This window comes from Sapajus apella, unplaced genomic scaffold (genome assembly GCF_009761245.1).
Source record: "Sapajus apella isolate SASKATOON/1434 unplaced genomic scaffold, GSC_monkey_1.0 scaffold3, whole genome shotgun sequence".
NCBI classification, from domain to species: domain Eukaryota; kingdom Metazoa; phylum Chordata; class Mammalia; order Primates; family Cebidae; genus Sapajus; species Sapajus apella.
In genome coordinates this window covers 63,533,102-63,545,539 of record NW_022436943.1, presented here as the reverse complement: position 1 = coordinate 63,545,539, position 12,438 = coordinate 63,533,102, and the positions used below count along the sequence as shown (strand labels likewise).

At 38.8% G+C, this 12,438-nt stretch overlaps 1 protein-coding gene across 38 annotated transcripts in view; it reads left to right on the top strand.

The window, feature by feature from the left end:
* The window catches only part of PTK2 (protein tyrosine kinase 2), a 344,711-nt gene that overhangs the window by 251,008 nt on the left and 81,265 nt on the right, over nucleotides 1–12,438 (top strand). For all 38 annotated transcript variants that reach the window (XM_032247027.1, XM_032246903.1, XM_032247076.1 and 35 more), the window contains 4 exons: nucleotides 1,500–1,600; nucleotides 3,084–3,199; nucleotides 4,227–4,327; nucleotides 8,093–8,182. In XM_032247027.1, the coding sequence (XP_032102918.1) occupies nucleotides 1,500–1,600; nucleotides 3,084–3,199; nucleotides 4,227–4,327; nucleotides 8,093–8,182 (408 nt within the window). The remainder of the gene's footprint in view (nucleotides 1–1,499; nucleotides 1,601–3,083; nucleotides 3,200–4,226; nucleotides 4,328–8,092; nucleotides 8,183–12,438) is intronic.

Below are 12,438 nucleotides of genomic sequence, written 5' to 3'. Positions count from 1 at the left end.
TCTCTGAAGTCTGTCCTGTGTCTTACTAATCCCAATATACTGTGCAAGTAACCTTCTTAGCCCTGATATTAGAAAGTATAAATGCATACACCTTAACATACACGTCCACGGATAGAGATATATGTATATATGCAGTGCCCTGTTGGTCATCTTGGCTCCGTTAGGCAATCAAACTCATGTTATTGCCATAGGCCACATTTGGCATCAGACTCTACTGAGAGTAATACAGGACCAGAAACAAAGTATGCCAGAAAGGCAGCAGCTGGCATTTCTCTTGTGTGAGAGTCCTCATGGCTGTCCTGTAAACAGTTTTTTTGTGGTTGTTGTTGTTGTTTTGTTTGTATGTTTGTTTGTTTGAGATGGAGTCTCAGACTATTGCCCAGGCTGAAGTGCAGTGGCACAATCCCTGCTCACTGCAGCATCTGCCTCCAGGTCTCAAGTGATTCTCCTGCCTCAGCCTCCTGAGTAGCTGGGATTACAGGTGTGCGCCACCACGCCCACCTAATTTTGTATTTTTAGTAGAGATGTGATTTCACCATGTTGGCCAGGCTGGTCTCAAACTCCTGGCCTCAGGTGATCTGCCCACCTCAGCCTCCCAAAGTGCTGGGATTACAGGCATGAGCCACCAAGCCCGGCCAAAACAGCCTTTTTTAGGGTCCTGAAAGCAACCAGTTAAATTTAAGAGGACAAGACCACAGTGGTGGATGCAGGAACCAACCTTTTTTTATGTCAAAGTTGGAAATCTTTTGTGAGTTCCCCATGGGGTATGGCTTCCAGGGCCTTTCAAGGAACACACCCAGTTACCACAGTCCACACACTCAGGGCAGCTCCTACCTGTAGCTTTTACCAGGTATTTTTAGTCCCATTTTACCTCCTCCCCCAGCAATTTGCCAGTCAGGAGTGATTTTTACCATAAACGTGGTTGCCTAGTAAATGAATTACACACTCCTACGTACCAGATTTGTAGAAAACCTAGAAAGCTATCCCAAGGTCAGATCTGTCTGTAGCGGGGGGAAAAAAGGTCTTCTTTCTTCTTCTCTGCCTCCTCCTCCTCCTTCCTTCATCCCCCCTTCTCCTTCCCTCTCTGTTTTCTCCTCCTCCTCCATTCCCCCACCCTCCTCCATTTCTCGCTTCCTTCATTTCCCCCTCCTCCATTTTCCCCCTCCTCCTCTGTTTCCCCTCCTCCCCCTCTGTTTTCCCCTTCCCCTCCTCTTCCCCTCCTCCTCCCCTTTCTTCTTTCTTCTTCTTCCTCACCTGCCCAGGCCCCCCACCACCACCACCACATGTGCAGAAGGAAAAGGGTTTTTCTTAACTGTGGTTATCTTAAACCTCAGTAGTAGGACATAACTTGTTGTGCCAATTTATGCCCATTTTTGAGCTGAACTGACCTATGGAACTGATTAAAGTTCCCCATTGCCAGCCTTGTGTCTTAATTGAATTAGTCTTCAGAAAAGCTGAAAGATTTTTCAAGAGTAACTATGGAGAACTTTCTTCCCTAGTAACAATGCGTCAGTTTGACCATCCTCATATTGTGAAGCTGATTGGAGTCATCACAGAGAATCCTGTCTGGATAATCATGGAGCTATGCACACTTGGAGAGGTACTGTGATCCCCAAACCTTACCTTCTGTACTCAGTGTTTGATATATTTTGCTTAAGAAAGGGAAATATAAACAGTTTATATCTTGGATTTTCAGGAGAGTTCTGATTTAGGATGTGTGTCATTATGGTTTTGGTTCAGTGAATATGGGTATAAATATCTTCATAAATTCCCAAAGCATCCGCTTATGCAGTAATCTTTTTGGGAATTATCTTTATGGCATCTTTGCTTTGAAAGACAAGGTCTTGCTCTGTTACCCAGGCTGGAGTGTAGTAGCACAATCACAGCTCACTACAGCCTCGACCTCCTGGGCTCAAGCGATCCTCTCACCTCAACCTCCCAAGTTGCTGGGACTGCTGGTGCATGCCACCAAGCCCGGCTAATTTTTTAATTATTTATAGAGATAGGGTTTCATTATATTGCCTAGGCTGGTCTTGAGCTTCTAGGCTCAAGTGATCCTCCTGCCTTGGCCTCGAAGAGTGTTGGGATTATAGGTGTGAGCCACCACACCCAGCCATAGTTTCTTTTAAAAATGTTAGTAACCAAGTGAATAGCTCTCCCTTTCTCTAGAATACAGAAACGAATCAGTGCATCACCAGCACTTGGAAACTCATTAAACAGATAATTGTGCCCCACCCCAGGCCTGCTGAATCAAACTCTGGGTGGGGGGAGCGCTGTGTGAGTTCATCCTGAACATCTCTTCCTCCTCCACCTTACATTTCCAAATTAAATGGAGTACATAATGCATAATTTTTTGTTCATGGTACTTTTCTGCCTTTGCTTTTGGAGAGTTTGCTAATCCTTCTGGCTCAAAAATTATAGCTGAATATTTCTCTCTTATCAATTGATTATTTAGAATTAGAATATTAAAATATGTCTGCCTTCTTTTGTCATGTTAGCATTTACCTCTATTAATGGTGTCAGTGGTAGCACGAACTAGCAGTAAGCCCAGTGTGATTAACACCCAACATGACTGTTCTGCACTTCTGCATCCAAAACTTCATGGGGAAGGAAATAAAAGGGGGAGACTCCTTCTTGCCTCTGCTTTCTACTCATTAGACTATCCCCTCACCTTCCCCGAGTCACAGTGAGCTTTGAATTGAAGATAAATCGACTGTGCGTTAGCCTTGTTTGAATAGTGACTAGATCTTTTGTCCTCTAATTATTATTATTTAGCAATAATTTTTACTGTGCTTTTATTCATTCCTTTGTAGCATATCTTTCTACATTTTTTAATAAATTTGTAGTCAAAAAGATTTTAATTTTATGATAGGATTTCAAATAAAAATTAATTAAATCTGAATCCAGGGTTTAAATGTTTCACTCATTATGCTTTATTAGAAGAGACTTGAAGCCATTCTAATATTATTAAAAATGCATTGGAAACAGCATTATTGTTGAATGTAGCTTTTTTGCTTTTGATTTTGATTCACTGTCACTAATTCTTTTTTTTTTTTTTCTTCTTTTGGCCGTTGTTCCAAAAGCTGAGGTCATTTTTGCAAGTAAGGAAATACAGTTTGGATCTAGCATCTTTGATCCTGTATGCCTACCAGCTTAGCACAGCTCTTGCATATCTAGAGAGCAAAAGATTTGTACACAGGTAAGGTACAATTATAAAGCTGTTAAGTTGCTTTCTGAAAAGCAGTGGTCACAAAACAGGGACCCATTTGGACCCTTTTTGGACCGTTTTAGTCCCAGGGACCCCTTTGGTACCATTTTGTACCAATTCTCCAACATTGTATTCTGTGTGTGCCTTTGAAATCTACTGTACACGGTTACTGGCAAGTCATGCCGCATTATGTCCTACCAGTCAATTGCCATGACGTGTTCATACACAGTTAAAGGATTTTTACACACATGGAGTTTAAAACATATTGTGATACTTTTAGTTCATTTATTCCATACATAAACATTATTGAGAACCTGTACTTGGCAGCAGAGCAGTGAACATGTGGCAGTGGCCCTAAAACAAATACCGTCCTGGAACTTTACAGGATACCACTGCCTTGTGAGTGACATCTGTTGGCATTCTGTGGAATTTCTGTTTATAGCCTTAGGTCTCTGAATGCAAGTAAAGGCCCTTAAAATTTGTTTGACAAGTATTATATTGAGTTGGTCTTTTGTTATCCGACATTAAAACAAACTTCATCCAAAAAAGAGAAAAAAATAAACAAAAACTGAGACTCTAAAAAAATAAACTGCATCACAAAATCATATACAAGTTTTCAGAAGGCAAGTTTTATTTAATGGTATCTCTTTAGGAATGGCAGTGTTATAGACCCCAGTTGTATGTCACTTGGTCTGTCAGTTAATGCAGTTGGTAATATGGTTTTATGAACCAGTAATAAGGATTTTCATTATTTTAGAATATACTTTGTCATCTTTCAAAATAATTGTATTAATGGGTAAATATCTGGCAAAAATAATATATATGAAGTAAATTTTTGTGTGCATGTGTGTATATATATTAGATTTATGATATATATCTTATAATAAATATCATATAATCTGCTTTTATTGTATATAAGCTGTCTTTCAAAGTGCCTGTTGGTATGTCTTTATATATGAGCTTGTACATTTGTTTTTCTTATGTTAAGTCTTATTGTCTCAAATTCTTCTTTATCCAGGGACATTGCTGCTCGGAATGTTCTAGTGTCCTCAAATGATTGTGTAAAATTAGGAGACTTTGGATTATCCCGATATATGGAAGATAGTACTTACTACAAAGGTAAGAAATCAGAGCAGTACCTAAGAAATAGGCTTGGAATCTTTAACATATTTCTAAAAACAGTATGTTCTAATACGCTCCCCTGATTTTTGACAGAGATATAAAATTAACTCAATGGAGGAAGCAACAGCCTTCTCAATAATGGTGCTGGAACAGTTGAATATCCTTAGGAAGAAAATAGACCTCTAAATCCCATTTCAGATTAAATCAGAATGGACCATAGACTTAATTACAAACATTAAACTTTTAGAAAAAAAACACATAAGAGTAAATATTTGGCATCTAGGGCTAGGCCCCGGGGATCCTTAGACTTGACACCAGAAATAAGGATTCATAAAAGGAAAAAGTTGATAAACTGAACCTCATAAAAATTACAAATATTTTTTCTGCCAGAGGTCCTATTAAAAGCATGAAAAGAGAAGCTACAGAGTAGAAGATGGGTGCCAACCACGTATCTGACAAAGAGCTAATATCAAGAATATAAAAGGAACTCTTAAAACTTAGTAAAAAAAAGACACAAACAATGCACTTAGAAATGGACAAAAAACAGGAAGAGACATTTTAGTGAAGAGGATATATGGATTGCACATAAGCATGTGAAGATGCAGATGTTGAACATCTGTCTCCATTAGGAAAATGCAAATTAAGAACACAATGAGATTGCAGTACAAACCTGTCAATTTGTTAAAATAAAGAATATGCTGGTGAAGAGGCAGAGAAACTAAATTGCTGGTGGGAAGGTAAAATGGTAGAGGCATTCTGGAAGAGAGTTTGGCAAATTCTTTAAAACTTAAGCATACAAGTATCATATGACCCAGGAATTGCACGTCTGGATATTTCTTCTAAAGAAACAAAAACTTGTGCACAAAACCATACTCAAATGTTCATTGCAGTTGTATTTGTAATAGCCAGAAATTCGAATTAGCTCAGATGTCTTTCCATCAGTAGGCACACCATCATCTTACACCAGGTGCAGCTGGTTGTATGGATTGTCTCAGTGAAGGGGACTTGACTTAAAAATATGGAGGCTGCCAACTCCAGCAACTTTGATTTCATTAGTTTGGTGGGATTTTTGTTTGCTTGTTTTGAGACAAGGTCTTGCATTGTCACTCAGGTTGGAGTGCAGTGGTGCAAACACGGCTCACTGCAGCGTCGACCTCCTGAGCTCAAGCAATCCTTCCCTGTTAGTCTCCCAAGTAGCTGGTACTACAGGCATGTGCCACCATGCCTGGCTAATTTTTTGTAGAGATGGGGTTTTGCCATGTTGCCTAGGCTAGTCTTTGATCAAACTCCTCAGCCGAAGCGATTCTGCTGCCTCTGCCTTCCAAAATGCTGGGATTACAGCAGGAACCATTGTGCTTAGCCTCCTTTTTTTTTTTTTTTTTAACAGAAATCCAGCTCATGTCAGTTGTCTTTAATTTTGCCAATCTTGGAATCACATTGAATTGGTTCTTCAGAGTATACTGAACTGTTTTTCTGAATACTATTTTCATATTCCTAGAACTTTAGCTAAGACTTAGATAAATCCATATTGTGCTATTAATACTACTAATTATGATGATCATTTTACACAGGCCAGTTTCTTTCTCAGTGTATTTGATTTTTATATTGCAGCCAAATGAGCCCAGATTTTTACATGCAAATCTAATCTCTTATTTTAATTTCATAACTATTCTCTTTCCATATATCTTCTGTATATTATTGCCTGTCACTACTTTATTTTTAAAATTCATTTTTAATTTTGTAAATTAAATTTTTTTTTAAACACAGGATCTTATTCTGTCACCCAGGCTGGAGTGCAGTGGTGTGAGTACAAGTCACTGCAACCTCAACCTCCCTGGGCTCAAGTCATTCTCCTGCCTCAGCCTCCTTTGTAGCTGGGACCATAGGCACACGTCACCATGCCCAGCTAATTTTTTATTTTTTTGTAGAGATGAGGTCTTACTTGAACTCATGGGCTCAAGCGATCCTCCCACCTTGGCCTCCAAAAGTGCTGGGATTACAGGCATGAGCCACTGTGCCCAGCTATCTGTCACTATTTTAGCAATGATCCTTTGATATATGAAAAGAAAATTAGTTGTTTATTCATTTTAATTATTTAGTCATTTAACTTAAAAAAGACTGTCAATTTTTCACTATTTCTAAATACATTTTATATCCAGCTTCAACCTTAATTGGTCCAAGTCCTAGAATTCCAGTAAAGAACTAAATTCCAAATAGTATGATGTCCAAATTTTCATGTCATTTGAACAGCATTTTAAACAGGCAGTTGACAATTTCACACAAATACCATCTTAGAAAGGTTAATAAGTACACATTCTATGAGGCTATAGAAATAAGTACAAACTCCAAAAGGTTAGAGATTCTTCAAAATGCTCCTCTTTCTAGGAATTCTGATCGTCTTCAGAGGCAACTCATTGCTTTCAGAAGAAAGTCCAGACCCTTGACATGCTAGCAGAGCCACCTGCTCATGCTACATGCTCTTCTGAATCCGGGTGCTGTTCCTGTGCCCTGCTCCCTTGGGCAACCCCTTCTGCTCTTATATCCTTTCCCTGCAGCCTTCCCTGGCCATTCTCTCAGCTACTGTTTCCTCTCCTCTTTCAGGGCATGTGGCATGTATTAGCTGTCTCTGTTACACCTTGTACCAAATTTGAGTATACTTCTGTATGCCTTTTAGAATGAGAATTCCTTGAAGAAAAGGACTCTGGATTGTTCATCTTGAGAACTCAGCAGTTGAGGAAATGTTTACTAAGGTTTTGAGTGGTTTTCCTTTGTGGCACAAAGAAAACTTTTAGGCCTGAAAAGAGAGCTGATTTCAGGCTTCCCTGGAGAAGTCCTTCTCATCCATCGCTCCTTCCTGCTCTTCACACGCCTGACCATTTGTGGAGTCTGCATTGGTGCATTCACTTAGTATCTAATTTATGTTTGTAATTCCCCAAATCAACACTCAAGATGCTTTCATACATTTGAGGACATGCACAGAGCAACAAAAAATTTGAGTGTTTCCTAATATGCACATATCCAGCTGAAGTCCAGCAAGGCTGCAGTCTCTCCCTCCTGTCTCAGCCAGAGGAGGGAAGACATGGTCAGGGCCAGCAGGGGATGGCACAGAGCAGAGCCAACAGCTCAGGCACTCATGGTTGGAGGGGTTTGAATCCCAACTTTGGCACCTGTTAGTGGGGCAGCCTTGGGCAAGTCACTTAACACATCTGAGCTTCCTTTTATAAAGGAAATAGAACCTACCAGAATTAGTTGTTTTATGAGTTAAAATTGTAATCTATGTGAGGTAAGAATATATGTGTACGTATTTCTCCTGAGAGCAGGGGTTTTGTGTTTGCAACAACTTTATGAAACATAACTATCACCAGTGAGGGTTTGACTATGTATGTTTATTATTAATAGGACATATGTATAGCAAGCGTTCTAACCTACAGATAAGGATCTCTTCTGTTAATTGTGGAATCTTACGTAACGGAGCTGTATGCTAATACCTCTGATAAAGGGGGGTTTTCTCTCTCTCCCTGTTCTCTCCCTCTTTATAGAGGGAGGGATATTAGTGTTTTATTTATCTACCATCTAACCATTCCTCACCCCTAAGTGACCTCAAAACATCTAGGAAATGAAAAGTAGTTCTGCCAAAGAAATGGAAGGTCCAAGGGGTCAGATAGTTAAGGGTTTTCCCTTTGATACTGAAAATCTCAGCTAGCTCTGTTAGATTCTTAAGCAGATAACAGGAAATTTTATTTTCTAAAATTAATCTTCTAGCTTCCAAAGGAAAATTGCCTATTAAATGGATGGCTCCAGAGTCAATCAATTTTCGACGTTTTACCTCAGCTAGTGACGTATGGATGTTTGGTGAGTATTTCTAAAAGTTTTGTATTCTTTAAAATTATATTTCATATGTTACACAAAATAAACAACATTGTAACCTGACCATCTCCTCATCAGACTCCTTTTAATTCGTTTGACAATAGTCTGACATCTGCTGTGCATCAGCTTCTGGGTACACCTTGTATTAAGGGTCCATTGGTTCTTATTGGCCAGCTCCTTCTATCACTCTTCCTTTTTTTGTTCCCCTTTGCTGTCTCATATTTCCTCACAGGGGGATATTTTGTCTGTTTCCTTCTTTCTCTTCTCTCTCTGTTTGCCATCTCATTCATTTCTTTTATGTAAAATGATGTTAAACAGTAAACACCTGGTCCCTCAACCCTGAGTATCTAAAATTCTATCTTACCCCTTTATTCTGGGATCTGACCTCCTTCCTGACCTATCTCAAGACTTTAAAGTTTGATCCTTTGTCTTCTGTAGCTTCTGCTTTTTTGATGTCTCATTTGTTCCTTCCCACCTACTTTAAGGTTATTATTCTCCTGTTCTGTGGTTATTGCAGTTCCTAGCTGGTGTAGAAGTGTGGCAGTCATGTATTCTTTGCTACTTACTTAAACTACTTTATTCAAATTTTAAAGTTACTCACTGTTTTCAACATGAATGGCACTTCCCTCCACTCTACTCTCCTTTTTTCTTGGTGTTATTCCTTCTACCCAGAATGTCTTATCCTTATACCTTCTTCTCCAGCTGAAATCCTACCTAACCCTCAAGGTCCACTTTAAATGTCCTTGAAGCCTTCCTTTTCTTTTCTGTCCATTCCCTACACAGATTTTCTCGTTGTCATAACACTCATGTTGATCCTGTGAATAGACTTGTGCACATATTATCTCTGCTAAATTAAAAACTACTTTGGAGGAAATGCCCTGTTAAGATTATGTACCTTTTTTTTTTTCCTATAAGTAACAATAACTTGATCAAGTATATGTTCTTATTTTCTTCTATTTACTTACTGTTGATTCTTAATCACCATTTAGTGCCCTAATAGATAGCTAGGTAAAGGAAAGAGCTTTCAAATAGAAGAGGATATGGCATGACATGATTAGAAAAAGCTCTGAAGTCTAATTGATGTGGGTTCAGATCCCAAGGCCTTGATTATTAGCTATGTAATCCACAAAGCAAGTAACTTACCCTTTCAGAGAAATTTCATGTTTCCGAACTTCTAAGATGCCTATTTTTTTACGTGTTAACTATTCTGGAACTGGAGTGTATCTTAAAATCGATGGCATTTTACAATTGGTAATAATTGGGGGCATTTTGTAATGTAGTTGTCCTTGCTTGCACTCATGTGGACTTTGTTTTGTTGCTGTAATGTCTGAATGGGTTTAAAAGTGCTCTTTTGGCAAGAATAAAATAAAAATTCTAAGAGGGAAGAAAGAATTGTGTCATAGTTTAGTTGTCAACGTTCTCCCTTTTTCAGTCATATAAACTAATGATGTTTTCTATAATCAGTGGGTGTGATTTTTGTCAAATGTGGTAAAATGCAGTATTTAAAGAAACATAAGGTTATTATGAGGATTAAGGGTAATATATAAGGCTGGGCATGGTGGCTCATGCCAGTAATCCTAGTAGTTTGGGAGGCCAAGGAGGGTGGATCACTTTTACCCAGAGTTTGAGACCAGCCTGGGCAACATAGCAAGACCCCATCTCTACAAAAAATATAAAAATTAGCTGACTTGAGTGGCTCATGCTGTAGGCCCAGTTACTTGGGAGAATGAGGTGGGAGATTTGCTTGAACCTGGGAAGTGGAGGCTGCAGTGAGCTGTTAAGGAAGACTTTGTCTCAAAAAAAAAGATAATATTTGTAAAATTTCAAAGATGTGCCAGGAACACATTAAGTTCTCAAGAAATAATAAGTAGTGTTGCTACTATTGATAATATTGTTATAAATTCTGGTGAGAAAAGCAGCACTAAGGCATTATTTTTATCAGATACTCTTTACATTGAAATTCTTAGATTTTTTTTTTCTGTGAATTTTTTTTTTTTTTTTTTTTTTTTAGTTCTTTAAGTTCTGGGGTACATGTGTAGAATGTGCAGGTTTGTTACATAAGTATACACATGCCATGGTGGTTTGCTGCATCCATCCCCCTATCATCTACATTAGGTATTTCTCTTAATGCTATCCCTCCCCAATGCCCCCAACCCCACTATCCCTCCCCTACCCCCCACCATCCCCGACAGGCCCTGGTGTGTGATGTTCCCTCTCTGTGTCCATGTGTTCTGGTTGTTCAGCACCCACTTATGAGTGAGAACATGCAGTGTTTGGTTTTCTGTTCTTGTGTCAGTTTGTTGAGAATGGTGGTTTCCAGCTTCATCCATGTCCCTGCAAAGGACATAAATACTCATCATTTTTTTGGTTACATTGTATTCCATGGTATATATGTGCCACGTTTGCTTTATCCAGTCTATCATTGGTGGGCATTTGGGTTGGTTCCAAGTCTTTGCTATTGTAAACAGTGCTGCAATAAACATATGTGTGCATGTGTCTTTATAATACAAAGATTTATAACCCTTTGGGTATATATCCAGTGATGGGATTGCTGGGTCAAATGGTATTTCTAGTTCTAGATCCTTGAGGAATCACTACACTGTCTTCCACGATAGTTGAACTAATTGACACTCCCACCAACAGTGTAAAAGCATTCCTATTTTTCTACATGCTCTCCAGCATCTGTTTTGTCTCCTGATTTTTTAATGATCGCCATTCTAAGTGATGCGAGATGATATCTCATTGTGGTTTTGATTTCCATTTTTCTAATGACCAGTGATGATGAGCTTTTTTTCATGTGTTTGTTGACTGCATAAATGTCTTCTTTTGAGAAGTGCTTGTTCATATCCTTTGCCCACTTTTTGATGGGGTTCTTCTTTTTATTCTTGCATTTGTTTAAATTCTTTGTAGATTCTGGATATTAGCCCTTGGTCAGATGGGTAGATTGCACAAATTTTTCCCCATTCTGTTGGTTGCCAGCAACAATCACCCTAATGATTGTTTCTTTTGCTGTGCAGAAGCTCTTTGTTTAATTAGACCCCATTTGTCTATTTTGGCTTTTGTTGCCATTGTTTTGGTGTTTTAGTAATGAGGTCCTTGCTTATGCCTGTGTCCTGAATAGTATTGCCTAGGTTTTCTTCTAGGGTTTTTATGGTGTTGGGTCTTATGTTTAAATCTTTAATCCATCTGGAGTTAATTTTTGTATAAAGTGTAAGGAAGGGATTCAGTTTCAGCTTTCTTGCATATTGCTAGGCAATTTTCCAAACGCCATTTATTAAATAAGGAATCCTTTCCCCAGTGCTCGTTTTTGTCAGGACATTCAAAGATCAGATGACTGTAGATGTGTGGCATTACTTCCAAGGCCTCTGTTCTGTTCCAGTGGTCTATATCTCTGTTTTGGTCCCAGTACCATGCTGTTTTGATTATTGTAGCCTTATAGTATAGTTAGAAGTCAGGTAGCGTGATGCCTCCAGCTGTGTGTGTGTGTGTGTTTGCTTTGTCTTGGCTATGTGGGCCCTTTATGGTTCCACATGAAGTTTAAGGTATTTTTTTCCAATTCTGTGAAGAAAGTCAGTGGTAGCTTGATGGGGATAGCATTGAATCTATAAATTACTTCAGGCAATATGGCCATTTTCACGATACCAATTCTTCCTAACCATGAGCGTGGAATGTTTTTTTAATCAGTTTGTGTCCTCTCTACTTCCTTGAGCAGTGATTTGTAGTTCTCCTTGAAGAGGGCCTTCACATCCCTTGTAAGTTGTATTCCTAAGTATTCTCTTTGTAGCAGTTGTGAATGGGAGTTCACTCATGATTTGGCTCTCTGTCTGTTATTGGTGTATAGGAATGCTTGTGATTTTCGCGCCTTGATTTTGTATCCTGAGACTTTGCTGAAGTTGCTTAAGGAGATTTTGGACTGAGACGATGGGGTTTTCTAAATATACCATCGTGTCGTCTGCAAATACAGACAATTTTACTTCCTCTTTTTCTAATTGAATACCTTTTATTTCTTTTTCTTGCCTGATTGCTCTGGCCAGAACTTCCAATACTCTGTTGAATAGGAGTGGTGAGACAGGGCATCCTTGTCTTGTGCCAGTTTTCAAAGGAAATGCTTCCAGTTTTGCCCATTCAGTATGATACTGGCTGCAGGTTTGTCATAAATAGCTCTTATTATTTTGAGATACGTTCCATTGATAGCTAGTTTATTGAGAGTTTTTATCATAAAGGGCTATTGAATTTTGTCG